The sequence below is a fragment of the Pristiophorus japonicus genome, chromosome 5, assembly GCF_044704955.1.
Source record: "Pristiophorus japonicus isolate sPriJap1 chromosome 5, sPriJap1.hap1, whole genome shotgun sequence".
In the NCBI taxonomy this organism is placed as follows: Eukaryota; Metazoa; Chordata; class Chondrichthyes; family Pristiophoridae; genus Pristiophorus; species Pristiophorus japonicus.
Window position 1 is genome coordinate 21035130 of NC_091981.1, and position 27524 is coordinate 21062653.

The window sequence follows — 27524 nt, forward strand, 5'->3', positions numbered from 1 at the left end:
GCAGGGAGTTGTTGATGCCAGTTCGTTAGATATATTCAAGAGGGAGTTAGATGTGGCCCTTACGGCTAAAGGGATCAAGGGGTATGGAGAGAAAGCAGGAAAGGGGTACTGAGGTGAATGAACAGCCATGATCTTATTGAATGGCCTACTCCTGCACCTATTTTCTATGTTTCTATATGGAGGACAGAAGAAGAATACTGTTTCCTGACCTGGGGAGACCTGGCAGACAGGCAGTACATATTACATGGAGGGAGATGTCCGGCACCTCCATATATGTGAGGACGCACCATTCCAGGAGGGTGCTGGCCAGTCCACACCCGGCCCTTCCAGGGTGGCAATGGATTGACACCTCATAGCTCTGGGGCGACGGGGATCCTCCTCCTCTTCCTCCTTCTCCTCAGGTGGTATTGCTGGTTCGACCTCTAGCGGCTGTCCCCTCATGATGGCCAGGTTGTGCAGCATGTAGCAGACCACAACGATTATGGAGACCCATTGAGGAGAGTACTGCAACATGCCACCAGAGCAGTCCAGGCACCGGAACCTCTGCTTAAGGATGCCTATGCACGGGTCGATGATACACCTGGTGACTCAATGAGCGTCATTGTATGCATGCTCTGGCGCTGTCCTGGGGTTCTGCAGTGGAGTGAGCAGCCAAGTGGACAGGGGATATCCCTTGTCCCCAAGCAGCCAACCGCAATCCTGATTGGGGCCGGTCAAGATAGCAGGCACACTGGTCTGGCACAGAATGAACAAATCATGGCTGCTGCCTCCCTTGTGTGCTACCTCTCTGCACGGTGCTGATGGCGACGCCTTCTCCTGCCTGCCTCCCTGCTTCTGAGCAGGTGTATCAGGTGTCGCCCACCCAATACTCTTCCCATCCTCAGGATGAACCCTCCCAAGCAGGTCTCTGCAGCCCACACACCTCCACTAAAGAGACAGAGCTGAAAGTTGTCCAAAAGTATGAGCAAACCTCTGAGCAGCAATTAATAAAACTATATGAAAACCTAAATCGTTCAGATGATGCAATCTAACATAAAAACAATAAAATTAATAAAACTATTTCCCTACCAAAAGGCCCCGATCACGGCAACACTCCAGTGGTGTCGTGTTCGAGCACCGAGTCGAAAACCTCACTGGGCATTGCTTGAAGAACTCATACCTTTTTGGAGCTGAAAATCCCTGTCCTGGCCGCTTTTCAACGGCCCGCACGCTGCAGACCTCGATGCTGGATACCTACCTTTACATTGGCTTCAACCCGCCCCCCCCCCCTCCCCACCCCCCCCACTGCCCCCGAACTAAATATGGCTCGGGGAGGGAAAAGTACCCAACCACGGCGGCAGATCAATTTTTTTCGATCGGCCGCCCAAACCCCGCGGTAGCCGTCCCTTTGGGGATGGTGAATATCGGCCCCAAAGTATTTGTTTAATTTCTCTGCCATTTCCTTATTCCCCAATATAATTTCTCCTGTCTCAGCCTGTAAAGGACCCACATATACTTTTGCTAATCTTTTCCTTTTTCCATGCATCTTTTACAGTCTGTTTTTATGTCTCTTGGTAGTTTACTCATTCTGTTTTCACTTTTTTTTTTATTCTGGCGATATCTTTAACCCCAGCAGGCAATACAACCTTCGGAACTCCTGGTCATGGCTACAGAGAACAGTATCTATTCCTCTATTGTTCCCTACCTACATTCCCTTGAACTGCCCTCACTTGAATGTCCTCCTGTACCATGGTGGCATGGTCAGTTTGTTCATCGATCCTGCAGGCTTTTCTCTCATCCACACAGGCAGCAAGAACCTCATATCTGTTGGATAAGACAAATGCCAAGGCTCCTCCAACACTGCACCTGGGGTCCTGTTATCTCCGTGTTTTCTGTAACACCCTCCTGTCCCTGACTACTAACCAGATCTGTACCAGTACCGAGCCTAATAGGTGTGACTGCGCCCTGATCAAAGTGTCCAAGTAACTCTCCCCTTCCCTGATGCCCCGCAATGTCTGCACCTCAGACATCAACTCAACAACTCTGAGTTGAAGTTCCTCAAGATGCAGGCACTTACTGCAAACGTGGTTGTCCAGGATCACAATGCTCTCCACAAACGTTCACATGCTGCAGTTGTGGCACACCACTTGCACTGCCATCCCAAAATAAGAACATAAGAACATAAGAATTAGGAACAGGAGTAGGCCATTTAGCCCCTCGAGCCTGCTCCGCTATTCAACAAGATCATGGCTGATCTGATCCTGGCCTCAACTCTACTTCCCCGCCCGCTCCCCATAACCCTTGACTCCCTTATCATTCAAAAATCTGTCTATCTCCAACTTAAATATATTTTAGCCCCCACAGCTCTCTGGGGTAGAGAATTGCAAAGATTCACGACCCTCTGAGAGAAGAAATTCCTCCTCATTTCTGTTTTAAAAGTGCGACCCCTTATTCTGAAACTATGCCCCCTAGTTCTAGATTCCTTTGAGGGCAAACATCCTCTCTGCATCTACCCTGTCAAGACCCCTCAGAATCTTGTATGTTTCAATAAGATCACCTCTCATTCTTCTAAACTCCAATGAGTATAGGCCCAACCTGCTCAACCTTTCTTCATATGACAACCGCTTCATCTCAGGACTGAACCTCATGAACCTTCTCTGAACTGCTTTCAATGCAAGTATATCCTTCCTCAAATAAGGAGATCAGAACGATACGCAGTACTCCAGGTGTGGTCTTAACAACACCCTGTTCAGTTGGAGCAGGATTTCCCTGCTTTTATACTTCATCCCCCTTGCAATAAAGGCCAACATTCCATTTGCCTTCCTGATTACTTGGTGTACTTGCATGCTAACTTTTTGTATTTCAAATGCAAGGACCCACAGACCCCTGTGTACTGCAGCATTTTGTAATCTCTCCCCATTTAAATAGTAGTTTGTTTATTTTTTCTACCAAAGTGGATAATCTCTCATTTTCCCACATTATATTCCATCTGCCAAATGTTTGCCTACTCACTGAGCCTATCTATATCTCCTTTGTAGATCATTTGCATCGTCCTCACAACTTACTTTCCGACCTATCTTTTGTATCATCAGCCACTTTGGCTGTTACACTCTGTTCCTTCATCCAAGTCATTAATATAAATTGTAAATAGTTGAGGCTCCAGCACTGATCTCTGTGGCACCCCACTAGCCACTGTTTGCCAACCGGAAAATGACCCATTTATCCTAGAAAACATAGAAAATAGGTGCAGGAGTAGGCCATTCGGCCCTTCGAGCCTGCACCGCCATTCAATGAGTTCATGGCTAAACATGCAACTTCAGTACCCCATTCCTGCTTTCTCGCCATACCTCTTGATCCCCCTAGTAGTAAGGACTACATCTAACTCCTTTTTGAATATATTTAGTGAATTGGCCTCAACAACTTTCTGTGGTAGAGAATTCTACAGGTTCACCACTCCCTGGGTGAAGAAGTTTCTCCTCATCTTGGTCCTAAATGGCTTACCCCTTATCCTTAGACTGTGACCCCTGGTTCTGGACTTCCCCAACATTGGGAACATTCTTCCTGCATCTAACCCGTCTAAACCCGTCAGAATTTTAAACGTTTCGATGAGATCCCCTCTCATTCCTCTGAACTCCAGTGAATACAAGCCCAGTTGATCCAGTCTTTCTTGATATGTCAGTCCCGCCATCCCGGGAATCAGTCTGGTGAACCTTCGCTGCACTCCCTCAACAGCAAGAATGTCCTTCCTCAAGTTAGGAGACCAAAACTGTACACAATACTCCAGGGCTGGCCTCACCAAGGCCCTGTACAACTGTAGCAACACCTCCCTGCCCCTGTACTCAAATCTCCTCGCTATGAAGGCCAACATGCCACCCGCCCTCCTAACCACCTGCTGTACCTGCACGCCAACCCTCTGACTGATGCACCATGACACCCAGGCCTCCCCCCCCCCCCCCCCACTCCCAATCTGTCACCATTCAGACAACAGTCTGTCTCTCTGTCTCTACCACAAAAGTGGACAACCTCACACCTACCCACACCACACTTCATCTGCCATGCATTTTCCCACTCACCGAACCTATCCAAGTCACCCCGCAGCCTCATAGCATCCCTCTCGCAGCCCACACCGCCACCCAACCCAGTGTCATCCGCAAACTTAGAGATACCACACCCAATCCCCTCGTCTAAATCATCAATGCACAATGTAAACAGCTGAGGCCCCAGCACAGAACCCTGCGGAACCCCACCAGTCACCACCACTCTGAAAAGTACCCACTTACTCCCACTCTTCGCCTCCTGCCTGACAACCAGCCCTCAATCCACGCCAGCACACCACCCCCAATCCCATGCGCCCCAACCCTGCACACCAATCTCTCGTGTGGGACCCTGCCGAAAGCCCTCCGAAAGTCCAAATACACCACATCAACTGGCTCTCCCCTGTCCACTCCACCGGAAACACCCTCACAAAATTCCAGAAGATACTGACTCTCTGTTTTCTGTTAGTTAGCCAATCCTCGATTCATGCTAATATATTACCCCCAATCCCGTGAGCTCTTTTCTTATGCAGTAAACTTTTATGTGGCACCTTATCGAATGTTACTGGAAATCCAAATACACGATCTCTACTGGTTCTCCTTTATCCAACCTGCTTGTTACATCCTCAAAGAACTCCAGCAAATTTGTCAAACATGATTTCCCTTTCATAAAACCATGCCGACTCTGCTTGACTGCATTATGATTTTCCAAATGTCCTGCTACTACTTCCTTAATGATGGACTTCAGCATTTTCCCAATGACCGATGTTGGGCTAACTTGTCTATAGTTTCCTGCTTTCTGTTTCCCTCCTTTCTTATATAGGGGCATTACATTTGCAGTTTTCCAGTTCGCTTAGACCTCTCCTGCTTCCAGGGAATTGTGGTAGATTACATCCAATGCATCCACTATCTCTGCAGCCACTTCTTTTAAGACTCTAGGATGCAGGCCATCAGGTCCAGGGGACTTGTCCACCTTTAGTCCCATTAGTTTGCCTAGTACTTTATCTTTAGTGACAGTGATAGTTTTAAGTTCCCCCTCCCCCATCCCCAATAACTCCTTGGTTATCAATTTTAGTGTCTTCTACCATGAAGACCGAGACACAATATTTGTTCAAAGTCTCTGCCATTTCCCTGTTTCCCATTATTAATTCCCCAGTCTCATCCTCTGAGGGACCAACACTTACTTTAGCTGCTCGCTTCCCTTTTATATACCTGTAGAAGCTCTTACTGTCGGTTTTTATATTTCTTGCTAGTTTACTCTCATATGCTATCTTCACTGTCTATCAGTTTTTTAATCGTCCTTTGCTGGTTTCTGAAAACTTCCCAATCCTTGGCCTTCCACTGTTCTTCACAACATTGTATGCCTTTGTTTTAAATTTGAGACCATCCTTTACTTCCTTAGTTAGCCAGTAATGGTTCATCCTTCTCTTAGAGTCTTTGTTTCACACTGGAATATATCTTTGTTGAGTTATGAAATATCTCCTTAAATGTTTGCCACTGCTTTTCTAGTGTTACTCTTTCATATATTTTCCCAGTCCACTTTAATCAACTCTCGCTTCATACCTTTGTAGTTTATTTAAGTTCAGGACACTAGTTTGTGACCCAGCTTTCTCACCCTCAAACTGAGTTTGAAATTCTACCATGCTATGATCATTCTTCCCAAGAGGTTCCTTCACTACAAGATCATTAATTAATCCAGACACGTTACACATTACCAGATCTAAAATAGTCTGCTCCCTGGTTGGTTCCACAACGTATTGTTCCAAGAAACCATCCTGCATACACTCTTGTGAACTCTTCTTCAAAGCTACCTTCGCCAATTTGATTTGTCTTAATCAATATGCAGATTAAAATCGCCTATGATTATTACCGTACCTTTCTTACAAGCTTCCATTATTTCTTGATTTATAATCTGTTCAACAGTGTGGCTTGTGTTTGGGGGCCTGTAGACCACTCCCACCAGTGACTTCTTTCCCTTATTATTTCTTATCTCCACCCAAACTGATTCTACATCTTGATCTTCTGAACCAATATCATTTCTTGTGACATGTTGAACTGGCGTTCTCCACTTATGCCGTCCTGTGTCAGTTTGAACTGTAGCTTTCCACTCTCCCGTCCTGTGACAATTTAAACTGGCGCTCTGTGCTCTCCCATCCTGTGACGGTTTAAACTGTCACTCTGCGCTCTCCTGTGCCGACAACAGTTTGAACTGGCGCTCTCCACTCTCTCATCCTGTGACAGTTTAAACTGGCACTCTCTGCTCTCCCGTCCTGTGACCATTTGAACTGGTGCTTGATACGTCCTTACTATACAGTATAAATGCACACAAGGCCCATACTTGAGAGAAGGTCACTCTGTGACCAGTAACCTTTATTAGCCAGCACTGAAGTGATGAAGGTGGGTGGAGCTTCCCCTTTTATACCTGAAAGTCCAGGTTTAGAGTGTCTCCCACAAGTTCACCACCTAGTGGTCAATGTTCTCACGGTGTACAACTTAGGTCAGTTTATACATGGGTTACAATGACAGTCGAATACATGACATCACCTCCCCCCCCCCCCCCCCCCAAAGTCTTATTGGAATCACAGGTTAAGTCTCTCTGGTGGTTTACGCTCCCTTGTAGAGCACCTGAGTTGGGGCTCCGGTTGTTGGGCGCTGGCCTGAGTGTCTGCTGTTTGCGGTGCCTCAGGCCTGTCTGGACTGCCCACAGTGACTGAGCACTCCTCCGCTTGGTTCCGGTGTTTGGTCACCTGTGGAGGAGTGAACTCTACATCGTGTTCTTCCCCTGCTTCTTCTGTAGGATTGCAGAACCTCCTTTTTGTTTGATCCACACGTGTTTGTGGCAGATTTGTCCATTGGTAAGTTTAACGACCAGAATCCTATTCCCCTCTTTGGTAATTACAGTGCCTGCAAGCCATTTAGGCCCTGCAGCGTAGTTGAGGACAAAGACAGGGTCATTGACATCAATACATCGCGCCCTCGCATTCCGGTCATGGTAGTCACATTGTGACTGGCGCCTGCTCTCAACAATTTCTTTCATGGTGGGGTGTATAAGGCATAACCTGGTTTTGAGCGTCCTTTTCATTAGCAGCTCTGCGGGTGTGAGCGAGTGTGGTCGGGATCTATTGGCCAACAGGAGGCGTGATAAGCGGCTTTGTAGGGAACTCCCTTGGATTCTGAGCATCCCGTTTGATTATCTGCACTGCTCGTTCCGCCTGGCCGTTTGAGGCCGACTTGAACGGTGCAGTTCTGACATGGTTGATACCATTTCCTGCCATGAAGTCCTGGAATTCAAGGGCCATGGTCACTGACCAAGACGTCCGGTAGACCATGGGTGGCGAACATTGCCCATAGACTTTCTACCGTGGCAGAGGATGTGCTTTAATTGAGAATGTCACACTCGATCCATTTGGAGTAGACGTCTACTACAACCAAAAACATTTTTCCCATGAAAGGACCTGCGTAGTCCACATGGATGTGTGACCATGGCTTGGCGGGCCAGGATCAGGGGCTAAGGGGGGCTTCCCTGGGCGCATTGCCCAGCTGGGCACACGCGTTGCACCTGCGAACACAAAGTTCCAGGTCTGCATCTATCCCTGGCCACCAAACGTGTGACCTGGCAATTGCCTTCATCATGACAATGCCCGGGTGCTCATTGTGGAGTTCGCTGATGAACATCTCTCTGCCCATCTGGGGCATGACTACTCGGTTTCCCAATAGTAGGCAATCGGCCTGAATCGAGAGTTCATCCTTGCACCTGTGAAATGGTTTGAATTCCTCAGGGCATGCCCCGTACGTGGCTGCCCAGTCCCCATTCAGGACATATTTCTTGACTAAAAACAGCACGGGTCTCCATTTGTCCAGACTTTAATCTGACGGGGCGTTACAGGTGAGCCTTGACCATCTCAGCAGCATGCTCGGTTGCCCCCTCGGTGGTGGCTAGTGGGAGCCTGCTGAGTGCATCGGCGCAGTTTTCAGTGGCCGGTCTGTGCTGAATTTTATAGTCATAGGCGGCTAACGTGAGTGCCCACCTCTGTATGCGGGCCGATGCATTTATGGCCTTGTTGTTGGCCAAAAGGGACGTTCGGGGTTTGTGATCTGTCTCGAGCTCAAATTTCCTGCCAAACAGGTACTGGTGCATTATTTTTACAGCATATCCACATGCAAACGCTTCCTTTTCTACATCCCGTAGCCCCGTTCTGCCTGGGACAGACTTTTGGAGGCACAAGCTACCGGCTGTAACTGACCCTTGCCAGTAACATGCTGCAAAACACACCCGACCCCATAGGACGACACGTCGCACGTTAAAACAAGTTTCTTACATGGGTCATAAAGCGTTAACAGATTGTTAGAGCACGAAATTTGTTATGCTCCATCAAAAGCCCTTTCCTAGTTGTCCCCCCGGACCCATTCGCGACCTTTGCGTAGGAGCACGTGTAGCAGCTCGAACAGCGTGCTCAATTTGGGAAGAAAGTTAGCAAAATAGTTCAGGAGCCCCAGGAACAAACGCAGCTCTGTCGTGTTACGGGGTCTGGGTGCTCTCTGGATCGCTTCTGTTTTGGACGCAGTTGGTCTGATCCCTCCTGCTGCTACCCTCATCCCCAGGAATTCGACCTCTGGAGGTAGGAAGATGCACTTCACCTTTTTCAGTCGCAGACCGACCTGGTCCAGTCTGTGCAGCACCTCCTCCAGGTTGCGGAGGTGTTCTTCAGTATCGTAACCCGTGATGAGGATGTCGTCCTGAAAAACCACTGTCCTTGGAATCGACTTGAGGAGGCTTTCCATATTACGTTGAAAGATCGCGGCGGTCGAGCGAATCCCAAATGGACATCTGTTGTACTCAAACAACCCCTTGTGTGTTGTGATGGTGGTCAGCTTTTTCGACTCACTCGCCAACTCCTGGGTCATGTAAGCTGAGGTCAGGTCCAATTTTGAAAAAAGTTTGCCACCGGATAGCGTCGCAAAGAGATCCTCCGCTCTCGGTAGCGGGTACTGTCTTGGAGTAGTACCCGATTGATGGTGGCCTTGTAATCGCCACATACCCTGACCGACCCATCCGCCTTGAGCACCGGCACGATCGGGCTCGCCCAGTCACTGAATTCGACTGGCGAGATGATGCCTTCCCTCAGCAGGCGGTCCAATTCTCCTTCTATCTTTTCCCGCATCACGTACGGCACCGCTCTGGCCTTGTGGTGTACTGGCCTGGCGTCCGGGTTTATGTGAATCACTACCTTGGTCCCCATGAAAGTGCCATTGCCGGGTTGAAATAGTGAGTCAAATTTGTCCAGGACGTGTGAGCATGATATTCGTTCCACAGAAGAAATTGCATTGACATCGCCCCATTTCCAGTTCATGACAGCCAGCCAACTCCTCCCCAGCAGTGCGGAACCGTCCCCCGGGACAATGCAGAGTGGCAACCTGTTCTCCGAATCTTTGTGGGTCACGACTACCGTGGCGCTGCCTAGCACCGGAATGATCTCCTTTGTATATGTCCGTAGCTGTGCGTCAATTGGCAATAACTTTGGCCTCCTGGGCCTTGGACGACCACAACTTGTCGAACTGTTTGATACTCATCAGGGACTGGCTGGCCCCTGTGTTTAGCTCCATTGATACTGGGATGCCATTGAGGAGCACTTTCATCATTATCGATGGCATCCTGGTGTATGAACTGTATATGTGCTCCACATGAACTCGCTGAACTTCAGCTTCCAGCGAGTTCCCCCAGTGTCTATTTGGCCTCGTAGGGCTTGCATCATCCCCGTCCTCCTCGTACATCAACCTGGCTGCAGTCTTCCTGCACATACGCGCCAAGTGACCGCTGACGTTGCAGTTTCTGCAGGTATATTGCTGATACCTGCAAGCTCTGGCTGTGTGTTTGCCTCCACACCTCCAGCATGAGCCGTTGTTGGAAACAAAAGGTCCATTACCAGTCGATTGTCTCTGTAACTGTCCTTAAGCGCACCATTAACAGGTGTTGATGGCCCTATTACTGGCCGCATTGTCTCTTGCGGTGGCATGAATCGCCGTTCAGCTAGCCATTGTCTCTGTTGAATTCCCCCTTTGGGTTCGACTACATGTCCGATTGCCCCTGTCTGCCTGAAGAATTGTGTGCCGTGTGAACAATGTTGACTCCCTGTCCATTTAGAAACATAGAAAATAGGTGCAGGAGTAGGCCATTCGGCCCTTCTAGCCTGCACCGCCATTCAATGAGTTCATGGCTGAACATTCAACTTCAGTACCCCATTCCTGCTTTCTCGCCATACCCCTTGATCCCCCTAGTAGTAAGGACCTCATCTAACTCCTTTTTGAATATATTTAGTGAATTGGCCTCAACAACTTTCTGTGGTAGAGAATTCCACAGGTTCACCACTCTCTGGGTGAAGAAGTTCCTCCGCATCTCGGTCCTAAATGGCTTACCCCTTATCCTTAGACTGTGACCTCTGGTTCTGGACTTCCTCAACATTGGGAACATTCTTACTGCGTCTAACCCCGTCAGAATTTTAAATGTTTCTATGAGGTCCCCTCTCATTCTTCTGAACTCCAGTGAATACAAGCCCAGTTGATCCAGTCTTTCTTGATAGGTCAGTCCCGCCATCCCGGGAATCAGTCTGGTGAACCTTCGCTGCACTCCCTCATTAGCAAGAATGTCCTTCCTCAGGTTAGGAGACCAAAACTGTACACAATACTCCAGGTGTGGCCTCACCAATGCCCTGTACAACTGTAGCAACACCTCCCTGCCCCTGTACTCAAATCCCCTTGCTATGAAAGCCAACATGCCATTTGCTTTCTTAACCGCCTGCTGCACCTGCATGCCAACCTTCAATGACTGATGTACCACGACACCCAGGTCTCTTTGCACCTCCCCTTTTCCTAATCTGTCACCATTCAAATAATAGTCTGTCTCTCTGTTTTTACCACCAAAGTGGATAACCTCACATTTATCCACATTATACTTCATCTGCCATGCATTTGCCCACTCACCTAACCTATCCAAGTCGCTCTGCAGCCTCACAGCATCCTCCTCGCAACTCACACTGCCACCCAACTTAGTGTCATCCGCAAATTTGGAGATACTACATTTAATCCCCTCATCTAAATCATTAATGTAAAGTGTAAACAGCTGGGGCCCCAGCACAGAATCTTGCGGTACCCCACTAGTCACTGCCTGCCATTCTGAAAAGTCCCCATTTACTCCTACTCTTTGCTTCCTGTCTGACAACCAGTTCTCAATCCATGTCAGCACACTACCCCCAATCCCATGTGCTCTAACTTTGCACATCAATCTCTTGTGTGGGACCTTGTCGAACACCTTCTGAAAGTCCAAATATACCACATCAACTGGTTCTCCCTTGTCCACTCTACTGGAAACATCCTCAAAAAATTCCAGAAGATTTGTCAAGCATGATTTCCCTTTCACAAATCCATGCTGACTTGGACCTATCATGTCACCTCTTTCCAAATGCACTGCTATGACATCCTTAATAATTGATTCCATCATTTTACCCACTACCGATGTCAGGCTGACCGATCTATAATTCCCTGTTTTCTCTCCCTCCTTTTTTAAAAAGTGGGGTTACATTGGCTACCCTCCACTCGAAAGGAACTGATCCAGAGTCAATGGAATGTTGGAAAATGACTGTCAATGCATCCACTATTTCCAAGGCCACCTCCTTAAGTACTCTGGGATGCAGTCCATCAGGCCCTGGGGATTTATCGGCCTTCAATCCCATCAATTTCCCCAACACAATTTCCCGGCTAATAAGGATTTCCCTCAGTTCCTCCTCCTTACTAGACCCCCCGACCCCTTTTATAACCGGAAGGTTGTTTGTGTCCTCCTTCGTGAATACCGAACCAAAGTACTTGTTCAGTTGGTCCGCCATTTCTTTGTTCCCCGTTATGACTTCCCCTGATTCTGACTGCAGGGGACCTACGTTTGTCTTTACTAACCTTTTTCGCTTTACATATCTATCGAAAGTTTTGCAATCCGTCTTAATGTTCCCTGCAAGCTTCTTCTCATACTCCATTTTCCCTGCCCTAATCAAACCCTTTGTCCTCCTCTGCTGAGTTCTAAATTTCTCCCAGTCCCCAGGTTCGCTGCTATTTCTGGCCAATTTGTATGCCACTTCCTTGGCTTTAATACTATCCCTGATTTCCCTTGATAGCCACGGTTGAGCCACCTTCCCTTTTTTATTTTTATGCCAGACAGGAATGTACAATTGTTGTACTTCATCCATGCGGTCTCTAAATGTCTGCCATTGCCCATCCACAGTCAACCCCTTAAGTATCATTCGCCAATCCATCCCAGCCAATTCACGCCTCATACCTTCAAAGTTAGCCTTCTTTAAGTTCTGGACCATGGTCTCTGAATTAACTGTTTCATTCTCCATCCCAATGCAGAATTCCACCATATTATGGTCACTCTTCCCCAAGGGAACAACGAGATTGCTAATTAATCCTCTCTCATTACATAACACCCAGTCTAAGATGGCCTCCCCCCTAGTTGGTTCCTCGACATATTGGTCTAAAAAACCATCCCTTATGCACTCCAGGAAATCCTCCTCCACCGTATTGCTTCCAGTTTGCTGCATTTAAACCAAGATTTTTGTCAAACATCATTCTGGTCTCTTCCTCCCCTGAGCTAAATGTCTGGGCCATCAAAGGCGCTGTTTCCAGGGTCAAGTCTTTGGTCTCAATCAGTTTCCTGAAAACCCCAGTGTGCCCGATGCTCTCAATAAAAAAAAGTCTCGCAGTATCTCCGCTCTGCATGTATCTGGGAACTTACATAGGCTCGCCAGTCTCCGGAGGTTTGCCTGTAAAACCGGTGTCTCGCATGTGCATGCTGGTCGCCGGTTTAAAGAGTTCCCCGATCACCTTACTGAGCTCTTCAAAAGTCTTGTCTGCCGGCTTCTCTGGCGCTAGAAGGTCCTTCATCAGGGAGTACGTCCTGGATCCACAAACCGTCAGATGAGCCCTGCGTTTGTCGGCCGATTCCTGTCCCAGCCATTCCTTAGTGACGAAACTTTGCTGTCGTCTCTCAGTAAAATCGTCTCGATCATCACCAACACAGTACCTCTCGTCTGTGCTGCTAGTGGCCATGCTCGCGTGGTTTAAATTACAGTTTCTCGTCGCCAATGATAAGTCCTTATGATACAGTATAAATGCACACGAGGCCCATACTTGAGAGAAGATCACTCTGTGACCAGTAACCTTTATTAGCCAGCACTGAAGTGATGGTGGGTGGAGCTTCCCCTTTTATACCTGAAAGTCCAGGTTAGGAGTGTCTTCCACAAGTTCACCACCTAGTGGTCAATGTTCTCACGGTGTACAACTTAGGTCAGTTTATATATGGGTTACAATGACAGTAGAATACATGACAGTGCTCTCCTCTGATAGTTATATCCTCTTGGTTCTGGTATCATCCTTGTAAATCTGTTGCATCTTCTCCAGTGCTTGTAATATGGAGACCAGAACTGTACACATTACTCTGGTGTGGTCTAATCAAGGTTCTGAATAATTGTGAATAGAATACTCCAAGGCATTTGCAAGCCTTTGTAAACTACAAGAGAACATTTGACCGTAGCCGTGAAAATTAAAAGCTCTGGGGCACTTGTGAGGTAGTCAAAGTGTGACAAATCCTCTTTTAATGAAAAACGAGAATTATCTTGGCAGTTAGCGACCTGTGATGTTATTAGGTCATTAATTGTGGAGAAACAGAAACAATTTCCCATTTTTTTTGTTCAAAAGGAGAATTTCATTCCTTATATTGATAGCTTGACAGATTTTTTTTATTAAATGCGCTGTGAATGCTTTGTACTGAAAGTACTCCCCAGGCTTTTATTTTCAAGGCAGCTGTGTGCTCAGTCTCTGAGAACTTAGTTCAGTTTCACAGCTTGTCATAGTGGAACATGGATTTGTAATCTCTAGATTGCTCAACGAGTACTTTGGCCTTGAGAATATCCTGCCCAGTATATGTCAAACAATCACGTTTAGTCAATGGTGAATGAACTGTTCAAACTACTGCCCATTGAACACTCAATAATGGAGGTGGGGGTGGCAGGGGGGAACCTCCCATTATTGCTGCTAACCTAATGATCCTTTCAACAAAAATTATAAATGCATGAAGAAATATGTACATTTTTCATGTTGGAGACCCTGGGCCAAAATTTCCCACCGCCCAAAATGAGGTGCACCTCCCCGTTTCGATGTGTTCTGGCCACCCCAATGTATGGGGTGGCCTAACTGTCGAAATTCAGCACTTCGGAGATTTTTTTGGAGTGGGGCAGAAGTGGCCTCATTATGGGGGCGGGGCGGAATAGCCAACGCTGTCAGTCATCACATCATCGCGCTGGTGCGTCACAATGTTTCTCCCCTTCTGTTAAAGGGGAGAGCCGCTGCGAACTCTGCAGCCACTTTAGTGGCAAACACTGGGCCACCAGGGAGGGTTTCGGCCGGGCCAGCAACCTGGTAGAAACCCTCCCTGGTGGCCGAACCTGTGGCTATAATTGTCGGCCTGACCTGCCAGTCAGCTGACAAAAAAAATTAAGATGGCATTGCCGGCAGAGACATCTCCCCTTTAAGGGCGGCCACGCCGCTAAACCACAGAGAGGGCACCGATCGGCGGCGGCGCCACTCCCACAGGGCAATTCCAGAAAAAGGGCAATTGCACAAGGGGGTCCCCACCAGTCAGTAAGGGGTCGGCACGCCATGGTGGGAAAATGGGCGGAGCGGTCCCCTGCACCGCTCCAAACCGGAGGAAGGGCAATTTTTAAAATGGCAGCCCTTGCGCGGCCATACTGCATGAACCCGTGGCCGCTGTTTTCAGCCAGCCAGAGGCCTTCTAGAGAGGGGCAATTTCATCCCCCCCAGTGTGCTGACAGCATGCTCTGTGTTCCAATCTGGTGACAATACTAATATTCACAATGAGCAGTATTCATTGTAATTTCTATAATAAGCGGAGAATTCTGTCCAATTCTGGATTTCAAATCTTCAAACATATTCAGAAGAGAGTTCAAGGTGGTAGTACGATCATATGGTACTGAGACCTTTTACTGCCATGGATCATTGAGGAAATGTATTCAGGATGCTTACTTTCACATTGTCATCCAGTCCTGTCATTTGAAAGTGCCGACGGTTCAATTTCCAAGGTTACAGTTATTAGTACAGAGCACCCCCTCTCCCCATAGGTTTTCTCAGCCTCTAGGAATTAGTCCTTGCACATCCATCTGTGTTTAGACAATGGTTCAGGAGAGCTCCATTTACCAAGAGTGGATCTCACTCTGTTTATGTACTGCACTGCAGTACAGAGACAACATGATTGCGTAGAATCTACCCACCAATCTCAAAGTCTTTATCCCTTGTGATGCTCCTTTGTAATGTTGCATCTATATATAGGCATTCAAAATGGCTACTGGAAGTAAGTAAGAAACCTTGCTTATAAAATGACCTAGGTCAAGGGCCATTCAATTTGATCACTATTGCCATATGGCTTTCTTAAAACAAGTCAATTTTGGCACAATGGTAACATTCTTGGCTCCAAGTCCGAAGGTTGGCGGTGTAACTCCCACTCCAGAAAATTAAGCACGTAATCCAGGCTGACATTTCAGTGCAGTACAGAAGGAGCGCTGAACTGAAGTGGTGTCTTTAAACAGAGGGCCCCATCTATCCTCTCGGGTGGACGTAAATGATCCCATGGCACTATTCGAAGAGCAGGGAGATCTCCTGGTACCTGGCCAATATTTATCCCTCACCTAACACTATAGGCCCGAAATTCACTGTCCCTTCAGGGATGGCTACTGTGGAGTTTGAAAAAAATTGATGGGCCACTGCTGTCGGCAACTTTTCCCTCCACGAGCCATATTCAGCTCGCCGGGGGGCAGGTTTCAGCGGTGCTCACTTCTGCCGGAAACGGCAGGGTGAAGCTGGAGTAAAGGAAGATTTTCATGCAGTTAGGGAAACAACAGCCGGGCCACTGGAAAACGGCCAGCAGCTGGATTTTCACCTATAAAAAGGTAGGACTTCTTCAGGCAGTGTCCCCCGCAAGGTATTCAAGTCAGTGCTCGAACGCAACACATTTGGAGTATTGCCGGGATCGGGGCCCTTTGCCAAGAAAATAGTTTCATTAAGTTTTAATTTGAATTTAAAATGCAATAAGTTGTAGTAATTGTTACGATTTGGAGAACTATCACTTTTGACTGTTGAGTGGAGGCCTGTCGGCCTCATTGTGGGCTGCAGAGACCTGCTTGGCAGGGTTCACCCTGAGGATGGGAGGAGGGCACCTTGTACACCTGGTGAGAAGCAGCATGCAGGAGAAGGCGTCACAGTCAGCACCATGCTGAGGCGCAGCGGGCAAGGGAGGCAGCAGCCATGGCTACTGGTTGTCAGACAGGAAGCAAAGAGTAGGAGTAAATGGGCACTTTTCAGAATGGCAGGCAGTGACTAGTGGGGTACCGCAAGGTTCTGTGCTGGGGCCCCAGCTGTTTACACTGTACATTAATGATTTAGACGAGGGGATTAAATGTAGTATCACCAAATTTGCGGATGACACTAAGTTGGGTGGCAGAGTGAGCTGCGAGGAGGATGCTGCGAGGAGGATGCTATGAGGCTGCAGAGCGACTTGGATAGGTTAGGTGAGTGGGCAAATGCATGGCAGATGAAGTATAATGTGGATAAATGTGAGGTTATCCACTTTGGTGGTAAAAACAGAGAGACAGACTATTATCTGAATGGTGACAGATTAGGAAAAGGGGAGGTGCAACGAGACCTGGGTGTCATGGTACATCAGTCATTGAAGGTTGGCATGCAGGTACAGCAGGCGGTTAAGAAAGCAAATAGCATGTTGGCCTTCATAGCGAGGGGATTTGAGTACAGGGGCAGGGAGGTGTTGCTACAGTTGTACAGGGCCTTGGTGAGGCCACACCTGGAGTATTGTGTATTGTGTACAGTTTTGGTCTCCTAACCTGAGGAAGGACATTCTTGCTATTGAGGGAGTGCAGCGAAGGTTCACCAGACTGATTCCCGGGATAGCGGGACTGACCCATCAAGAAAGACTGGATCAACTGGGCTTGTATTCACTGGAGTTCAGAAGAATGAGACGGGACCTCATAGAAACGTTTAAAATTCTGATGGCGAGAAAGCAGGAATGGGGGTACTGAAGTTGCATGTTCAGCCATGAACTCATTGAATGGCGGTGCAGGCTAGAAGGGCCGAATGGCCTACTCCTGCACCTATTTTCTATGTTTCTATGGTTCTGCACAACCGAGCGAAGGGCATGCAGATGTGCGCAGACCTGTAGCGAGAGAGAGTGACCAGGAGGGAGATGGCATCAGGAGGAGGGTGAGGGATACTGTCCCCGCGCTTTCCCCCCCCCCACCCGACCTCCAGACACTGGGAGAGGAGCCTTTACAGCAAGAGCCTCCACAGGAGTCCGAGAATGAAGAAGACCAAGAAGCTGGCCAGTAGGCAGCTGCCAGGGGAGGTGGTCAACGCAGACGTGGGGGAAGGAGGCCATACCCTCAAAGGGTCTACAGACCTCAGTTCTCCTTCCTCCAGCTCACTGATGAGCAATGCCTGCGAAGGCTACGATTTCGGACAGAAGTACTGAGGAGCTCTGCATTGTCCTAAGAGAAGATCTGCAGCCTCAAACACATCTCAGAACCGCCCTCACCGTGGAGACCAAGGTCACCATCGCCTTGAATTTTTACATGACTGGGTCTTTCCACTCGGCCATTGCAGTCATTGACAACATCTACCAATTCTTGGCACATCAGTGCATCCGGCGGGTCACACTTGCACTGTACAGAATAAGGGTCCAGTATATCTCCTTCCCGATGACTAGGGACAAACCAGTGGAGCGACTTGCCGGATTTGCCCAAATGGCAGGCTTCCCGAGGGTGCAGGGTGCTATTGACGGCACATACGTTGGGCTGAGGGCGCCACATCATCACCCAGAGATCTTTGTGAACCGCAAAGGCTTCCACTCTCCTGAGCTCGTGTGTGACCACCAGCATCGGATTCTGGCAATTGATGTGAGGTACCCAGGCAGCAGCCATGATTTGTTCATTCTGCGCCAGACCAGTGTGCCCGCTATCTTCACCGGCGTGAATCAGGATTGCGGTTGGCTGCTTGGGGACAAGGGATATCCCCTGTCCACTTGGCTGCTCACTCCACTGCTTCCCGCAATGGGGATGACCACATGTGCAGGAAGTGTCTCCAACTCGAGTGCCAAGTCTCGGAGCTTGAGCGAGGACTGGAGGCACTGAGGAGCATCCGTGAGAACGAGAGGTATGTGGATAGCACGTTCCAGGCGTTGGTCACCCCACAGATTTAAAAGGGTACAGGAGGATAGGGAATGGGTGACCGTCGCACACGAGTATGGCAGGTAGTGCAGGAGTCCCTTGAGGCTATCCCGCTCTCCAACCGGGACTCTATTCTGACTACTGGTGAGGGCGGTGATGCCTCTGGGGAGTGCAGCCAGGGCCAAGTACACAGCACCGTGGGTGGCTCAACTGCACAGGGGGGGGGGGAGGGAGGAAGAAGACGGGAAGGGCTATAGTGATAGGAGATTCAATAGTTAGGGGAGAAAATAGGCGCTTCTGCAGCAGCAAAAGTGACATCAGGATGGTGTGTTGCCTCCCTGGTGCAAGGGTCAATGATGTCACTGAGCAACTGCAAGGCATTCTGGGGAGGGAAGGGGAACAGCCAGTGGTTGTGGTCCACATTGGTACCAATGACATAGGTAGAAAGAGGGGTGAGGTCCTGAAAGCGGAGTTTAGGGAGCTAGGAGTAAGATTGAAAGCCAGGACCTCAAAGGTGGTAATCTCGGGATTACTGCCAGTGCCACGTACTAGTGAGGGTAGAAATAGGAAGGCTAGTCAGATAAATATGTGGCTGGGGCATTGGTGTAGGAGGGAGGGCTTTAGTTTCCTGAACAATTGGGACAGGGTCTGGGGTAGGTGGGACCTGTACAAGTCGGACAGGTTACACCTCAACAGAGACGGGACCAATGTTCTCGCGGGTGGTTTTGATAGTGCAGTTGGGAGGACTTTAAACGAGCTTGTCAGGGGGATGGGAACCCAGGAGCGGGCTCTGAGCTAGTTAGTGGGTGAGAGCTCAGATGAACAGAACTCCAAGAAAGAATGCAAAAGGCAGGAGGCAACAGAGCAGAGTAGCACTGGAGTAAGTGTAAACCACAACGTGATAGGAAGGGACAATATGTATGAATATAAAGGGGCTGCAGGAGGGGTCAAAACTAAGAATCATGGTTTAAAAACTAGTATTAAACCACTTTACCTAAACGCACGCAGCATTCGAAACAAAGTAAATAAGTTGACGGCACAAATCATTACAAATGGGTATGATTTGGTGGCCATTACGGAAACGTGGTTGCAAGGTGGCCAAGACTGGGAATTAAACATACAGGGGTATCTGACCCTTCGGAAAGATAGACAAGAAGGGAAAGGAGGTGGGGTAGCTCTGTTAGTAAAGGATGATATCAGGGCAGTTGTGAGAGACGATATTGGCTCTAATGAACAAAATGTTGAATCATTGTGGGTGGAGATCAGAGATCGTAAGGGGAAAAAGTCACTGGTGGGCGTAGTTTATAGGCCCCCAAATAATAACTTCACGGTGGGGCGGACAATAATCAAGGGAATAATGGAGGCATGTGAAAAAGGAATGGCAGTAATCATAGGGAATTTTAACCTACATATCGATTGGTCAAATCAAATCGCACGGGGTAGCCTTGAGGAGGAATTCATAGAATGCATACGGGATTGTTTCTTAGAACAGTGGCCCCAAGTTTCCACATGATTTGCTCCTGATTTTTAGGAGCAACTGGTGTAGAACGGAGTATCTTAGAAATCGGAATTCTCGTCATTTAGTTTGCTCCAGTTCTAGTCAGTTAAAACAGTATCACTTTGGAACAGAATTTTTTTTTCAAAAGTGGGCGTGTCCGGCCACTTACGCCTGTTTTCAAAGTTTCGTCACTGAAAACTTACTCCAAACTAACATAGAATGGAGTAAGTGAAGATTTTTGTACACTCAAAAACCTTGTCTACACTTTAGAAAATCAGGCATCGGTTACAAATCAGGCGTAGGGAATGGTGTTTAAAGGGAAGTTTACAAACATTAAACACTTCAGTTTTACAAATAAAGAGCCACCATCAATAATAAATGATAAATACATCAATAAATCAACCAATAAATCAATCAAAAAAAATTAATAAGAAATATATTTTTTTAAATCAATAAATAAAACATTTTCTACTTACCGACTGCAGCACCGGGAGCCCTACAACAGCGTGCTGGGATGCCCCCCTCAGTGTGTCTCTGTCAGTGTCTCTATCTCTCTGTCTGTCTGTGTGTCTCTCATTCTCTGTCTGTCAGTGTCTGTGTTTCTGACAGCGAGGGGAGGGGGAGGAGGGGGGTAGAGTGAGAGAGGGGGGGAGAGAAGGGGGAGGGGGGAGAAGTGGGGAGGGGGGGAAAAGGGGATAAAGGGGAGAAAGGAGATGGGGGGAAGGAGATTGTGGGGGGGGGAAGGAGATTGGGGGGGTGGGGGGGAAGGAGAAGGGGGAGGGAGGCTGAACGGGCCGGGCCCGAGACTTCGGGCAGGGCCAGTCCCCAGCACCAGATTTTACAGGTAGGTGGCGTTGGGTCGGGTCGGTGGGGCTGGTGGGAGGGAGGGAGGTCGGTTCGGTTCGGGTCGGGGGGAGGGAGGAAGGGAGAGGGAGGTCAGGTCAGGGGGAAGGTCAGGTCGGGTCCGGTCCGGGGGCGGGGGGGGGAAGTGGGTGTCGGGTCCGGTCCGGGGGGGAGCGGGTGTCCAGTCCGGTCCGGTCCGGCAGGGGGGGTGGGGGGGCGATGTCGGGTCCGGTCTGGAAGCGGGAGTCGAGTCAGGTCGGGAGGAAGCAGGAGCTGGCCGTGGGAGGAGCCTTATTCATGCAGCCCCAGTGAGGCCATTCGGCCAGGGCTAGTAGGGGCTGCATGCTTCGGGCCCCTCCCACACAGTTTCGGGCGCTTGGAGCTACTGCACTTGCGCGCCCACTGTAGCGCGCATGTGCAGAGGTCCCGGCACTGTTTTCAGCGCCAGGACCTGGCTCCGCCCCCTACAGCTCCTGCTGCGCTGCGGCGAGGGCCAGAGGACCTGCAGGGAGGTGGAGAATCTGGAGGTTTTTTTTAGGCGCATTTTGTGGCGCGAAAAACAGGCGTCCAGGTCGGGACTGCACCGTTCTAGGCGCGGCTCGAAACTTGTGCCCAGTATGTTACAGAACCTACAAGGGAGCAAGCTATCTTAGATCTGGTCCTCTGTAATGAGACAGGAATATTCAACGATCTCCTAGTAAAAGATCCACTCGGAATGAGTGATCACAGTATGGTTGAATTTGTAATACAGATTGAGTGTGAGGAAGTAGTGTCTCAAACGAGCATACTATGCTTAAACAAAGGGGACTACAGTGGGATGAGGGCAGAGTTAGCTAAAGTAGACTGGGAACACAAACTAAATGGTGGCACAATTGAGGAACAGTGGAGGACTTTTAAGGAGCTCTTTCATAGTGCTCAAAAATATATTCCAGTGAAAAAGAAGGGCAGTAAGAGAACAGATAACCAGTCGTGGATAACCAAGGAAATAAAGGAGAGTATGAAATTAAAAACCAATGCGCATAATGTGGCCAAGATTAGTGGGAAACTAGAAGATTGGGAAAATTTTAAACAACAGGTAAGAATGACTAAGAAAGCAATAAAGAAAGGAAAGATAGATAATGCAAGTAAACTTGCGCAAAACATAAAAACAGATAGTAAAAGCTTTTACCGATATATAAAACGGAAGAGAGTGACTAAAGTAAATGTTGGTCCCTTAGAAGATGAGAAAGGGGATTTAATAATGGGAAATATGGAAATGGCTGAGACCTAAAACAATTATTTTGCTTCAGTCTTCACAGTGGAAGACTCAAAAACCATGCCAAAAATTGTTGGTCACGGGAATGTGGGAAGGGAGGACCTTGAGACAATCACTATCACTAGGGAGGTAGTGCTAGACAGGCTAATGGGACTCAAGGTAGACAAGTCCCCTGGTCCTGATGAAATGCATCCCAGTGTATTAAAAGAGATGGCGGAAGTTATAGCAGATGCATTCGTTATAATCTACCAAAATTCTTTGGACTCTGGGGAAGTACCAGCGGATTGGAAAGCAGCTAATATAACGCCTCTGTTTTTAAAAAAAGGGGGCAGACAAAAGGCAGGTAACGAGAGGCCGGTTAGTTTAACATCTGTAGTGGGGAAAATGCTTGAAGCTATCATTAAGGAAGAAATAGCGGGACATCTAGATAGGAATAGTGCAATCAAGCAGACGCAACATGGATTCATGAAGGGGAAATCATGTTTAACTAATTTACTGGAATTCTTTGAGGATATAACGAGCATGGTGGATAGAGGTATACCGATGGATGTGGTGTATTTAGATTTCCAAAAGGCATTCGATAAGGTGCCACACAAAAGGTTACTGCAGAAGATAAAGGTACGCGGAGTCAGAGGAAATGTATTAGCATGGATCGAGAATTGGCTAGCTAACAGAAAGCAGAGAGTCGGGATAAATGGGTCCTTTTCAGGTTGGCAATCGGTGGTTAGTGATGTGCCACAGGGATCGGTACTGGGACCACAACTGTTTACAATATATATAGATGACCTAGAAGAGGGGACAGAGTGTAGTGTAACAAAATTTGCAGATGACTCAAAGATTAGTGGGAAAGCGGGTTGTGTAGAGGACACCGAGAGTCTGCAAAGAGATTTGGATAGGTTAAGCGAATGGGCTAAGGTTTGGCAGATGGAATACAATGTCGGAAAATGTGAGGTCATTCACTTTGGGGGGGGAAAAAAACAGTAAAAGGGAATATTATTTGAATGGGGAGAAATTACAACCTGCTGCAGTGCAGAGGGACCTGGGGGTCGTTGTGCATGAAACTCTTTTAGAGTCTACCTGCAAAACATAAAATATTAAACCGTGCCACCCGACCTGGGTGACACCCCAGACATTTACAAGGCCCTTTTTTTTTCCTTTTTTTTTTTGTGTTTTTCTTTTTTTTTGGGGGGCACTAAAATCACAATTTTTCCCCAGTGCCCCCTATAAAAGGGAAGGCGACACTAAAAGCACCGGCAATTAAAACAAATTAAACTTTAAAACGTAAAATCAAATTAAAATTTGGTTGCCGGATGAATCCCAAAAAGTTAGTTTGCAGGTGCAGCAGGTAATCAGGAAGACGAATGGAATGTTGGCCTTCATTGCGAGAGGGATGGAGTACAAAAGCAGGGATGTCCTACTGCAACTGTACAGGGTATTGGTGAGGCCGCACCTGGAGTACTGCGTGCAGTTTTGGTCACCTTACTTAAGGAAGGATATACTAGCTTTGGAAGGGGTACAGAGATGATTCACTAGGCTGATTCCGGAGATGAGGGGGTTACCTTATGATGATAGATTGAGTAGACTGGGTCTTTACTCATTGGAGTTCAGAAGGATGAGGGGTGATCTTATAGAAACATTTAAAATAATGAAAGGGATAGACAGGATAGAGGCAGAGAGGTTGTTTCCACTGGTCGGGGAGACTAGACCTAGGGAGCACAGCCTGAAAATACGGGGGAGTCAATTTAAAACCGAGTTGAGAGGGAATTTCTTCTCCCAGAGGGTTGTGAATCTGTGGAATTCTCTGCCCAAGGAAGCAGTTGAGGCTAGCTCATTGAATGTATTCAAATCACAGATAGATAGATTTTTAACCAATAAGGGAATTAAGGATTATGGGGAGCGGGCGGGTAAGTGGAGCTGAGTCCAAGACCAGATCAGCCATGATCTTGTTGAATGGCGGAGCAGGCTCGAGGGGCTAGATGGCCTACTCCTGTTCCTAATTCTTATGTTCTTATGTTCTATCTCATTGAAACGTTTAAATTCTGACCGGGTTGGATAGACTGGATGCGGGGAGGATGTTTCCCCTGGCTGGGAAGTCGAGAACAAAGGTCACAGTCTCAGGATACGGGGTAGGAAATTTCGGACCGAGATGAGGAGAAATTTTTTCAGAGGGTGGTGAACCTGTGGAATTCTCTACCACAGAAGGCTGTGGAGGCTAAGTCACTGAATATATTTAAGAGGGAGATAGATTTATAGAAACAAAAGACATCAAGGGATATGGGGAAAAAGCGGGAATATGGTGTTGAGATAGAGGATCAGTCATGATCATGTTGAATGACGGTGCAGACACGAAGGGCCGAATGGCCTACCACTCCTATTTTCTATGTTTAACGCAGAATTGCCCACTCCCAGGTGGAACACCTGGCCAGATATATATGCCAAAAATAAAGATTTATCCAATTATCCAAATCACTGCAAAAACAGACCATAAAGAACAATATAATAATACTGTTATCAATTTTTACCCCTGTGCATCTCATTATAACACGTGTTACGCGTGACTACCCTAACACTACACCTAACTGTTATCCCTGTGGCTGCATCATGGGTCCGGGAAGGCTGCTGTGGTTGTTGTCTTGGGACCTACAGCTGTGTCCTTCTAGGACGCCCTGGAACACCTCTGGGCTTGGAAGGGCCAGCTGCAGACTGGCCAGCACCCTCCTGGGAGGGTGCGCCTCACATATATGAAGGTGCCTGACACGTCCCCTCCCTGCAATCTCTCTCCATGCATTATGTACGCGGTCTGCTGGGTCTCCCCGCGTCAGGAAATAGTATTCTTCGTCTTCCACACCATCCATCAGTGTCTCCAGCTCCATATCAGTGAACCTGTTGGCTCTCCTTGCACCTCTTTCACCAGCCGTCCTTCCAACCTCCTTCCTCCCCTCAGGGCCTCGCTTCAAACCCTGGTCTTAAAAAAGGCCAGGGAACAGCTGGCTCGTTAGAAACCTTTGCCTGCATGCTGAATTTCTCTGGTGATAACGCTCAAATTAAGACGGCAATACTGCTGAAAAATCCACTTTGGAAGGGTTCATTAGTGCTGGAACCCATTTGTTCACTTTTGGAGCTGAATATGGGGTGACCCAGCCACGAAAGAATTTTGGCGCAAATGGCCCCAAAAAGGTGGGGGAGCGCACCAGCTTTCCAGCGATACTTAAATTCGGGCCCAGAGTGACTGAACACCGTAAAAATATATATTTTTTAAAATCTGATTATTTGCTCATTTATTCCGTCGTCGTTTGTGGGACCTTGCTGTGCACAAATTGACTGCCGCAGTACAACAGTGACAACATTTCAAAAGAGTAGTTAATTCACTGTAAAGGAAGATGTCAGGAAAGGTTGATAAGGCTGCCTTCATTTTTCAAATTAAAGGCATCTTACACACATCAGGTCCTTGCAGGAGGGTGAGTGAGATGGGTTGCTTTATCTGTCTTGGGAACCTCTGGGTCAAAATGAACTGACATCCTACAGGCATAGCTGTCCTTTTTTATCCAATATGAGGACAGGGAAGATAACATGGTGACATCATGATATTACCTCATCAAAATATCTTGCCGAGATTTTTCAGTGATACCGATTTCCTCTTTTTTTCCTTTTTTCTTCCCCCTCCTCTTCCCCCCCCCCCCCCCTTCCCCCCAACAAAAATGATGTCAGTTCACACTTTCACACTAGCAGTGTATAGAGGATGTCTTCAATTTAAAGAATCATAAAATCATACAGCATACAGAAAGCGTCATTCGGCCCATCGTGCCTGTGCCGGCTCTTTGAAAGAGATGTACAATTAGTTCCATTCCCTTGCTCTTTTTTTTCTCCTAGCTCCCAGCAACTTTTTCCAAGTATATATCCAGTTCCCTTTTGAAGGTTACTATTGAATCTGCCTCCACCATCCTTTCAGGCTGTACATTCCAGATCATAACTCCTTATCTCACCTCTGGTTCCTTTGCCAATTACCTTAAATCTGTGTCCTCTGATTACTGAATGAAGAATCTTTGAGTTAGGTAATACTTTTTCAATTTTTTTAATAATCAGTTGAAGTAGCTTTTTAAAAAAAAAATGTTTTCTGCTTGCTTGAATTTACTAGGCTACACAAGGCCCTTGCAATTCACCAAAGCCAAGTATGTTGGACTTTATCAACAAGGCAAAATGGGAGGCTTGGAAGGCGCTTGAAAAAATACCCAAGGTAACTGCTGTTTTATTTTTGTCATGTAAATGTGAAGTATTTGAAAAAGCCTTAAGTAAATTCTGTTCCAATCTGCAAGTCTTTTCAGTGTAGTCAATATTTATCCGTGTACTTAACCTTGTATGATGGGCACAACTAAAGTGGCGCTAAAATGGTTGTTATAATTTGTTGTAACTATTGAGCGATTTTTTTTTTTTCTATTTTGGATCTTTTAAGCAGTTTCTCCATTTACAATGAAATATTTAGCCTGCCACTGAAGAACTATTCCATCTGCAGTTCCATGTTGTTCTATGTCCCAATCCTTGCAACAAAAAAAACCCCTCAAATGGCAGTTGAATATTAAACAGAAAATGCTGCAAATACTCAGCAGGTCAGGCAGTACCTGTGGAGAGAGAAACAGAGTTAACACCTCCGTTCAGTCCGCAAACGTGACCCCAAGCTTCCAGTTGCCTGTCATTTTAATTCTCTGGCCCACTCCCACTCTGACCTCTCAGTCCTCAGCCTCCTACACTGTTCCAGTGAAGCTCAATGTCAGCTCGAAGAACAGCACCTCATCTTTCAATAAGGCGCTTTACAACATTGAGTTCAATAATTTCAGATCATAACCACTGCCCACATTTTTTCAGACAACAGCTGTTGGTAATAAATCTGCGATTGCCATTTACCCATCTTTTGTTACTTTATTTATCACATTGCCATCTCCTGTTACCTTTCACCATCATCTCTTTTTTGTCATTTAATCTCTCCTGCCTTCCACCCTATCACAGACCTTCCCCTTTTCCCTGCCTCCGTACTTGCTTAAAACCTGTTGCAGCTGTAACTTTTTTTCAGTTGTGATGAAAGGTCATCGACCTGAAACCTTAACTTTGTTTCACTTTTCACAGATGCTGTCTGACTTGCTGAATATTTCCAGCAATTTCTAGCATCCTTGAATTTTGCTTTTGAATATTAAACAATTAGTATGAATGGTTGACCAAATAAATTGACATGTATTATTGCTCATAATGGGTAAATGGGGTTTAAAAGTAATGATGGTTATTTAAACATAATAAATATTATGTTATAAATGAGTGCTCAACCTATAATGATATGGTACTGATTTAATTTGCATTAAAAAGGATACTGCAATTGGCATCCTTTTTATTATGAAATCTTTTTACCATGACAGCATTTGTAATGCATCAAGAAACATGTGACGGACAAGGCCAGAGACTGAATCAGAGACAAACTAAGAAGAGAGCTGAATCTACATTTACAGACTTAATGAAACCTGTTACAATGCTGTTTTCAGCTACCTGCAGTGAGAGAAATTACATAATTTCTTTAGCTAAAGAAAAGAATCACTGCTATCTTGGAAAATATAACATTAAATTCTAGGAGATATGGCAAA

At 47.2% G+C, this 27524-nt stretch overlaps 1 protein-coding gene across 4 annotated transcripts in view; it reads left to right on the forward strand.

The window, feature by feature from the left end:
• eci2 (enoyl-CoA delta isomerase 2) overlaps nucleotides 1–27524 on the forward strand; it is a 267830-nt gene that overhangs the window by 120227 nt on the left and 120079 nt on the right. For 3 of the 4 annotated variants that reach the window (XM_070879800.1, XM_070879802.1, XM_070879799.1), the window contains one exon: nucleotides 26036–26134. The exons of the other annotated variant lie outside the window; for it this stretch is intronic. In XM_070879800.1, the coding sequence (XP_070735901.1) occupies nucleotides 26036–26134 (99 nt within the window). The remainder of the gene's footprint in view (nucleotides 1–26035; nucleotides 26135–27524) is intronic. 4 annotated transcript variants of the gene reach the window in all.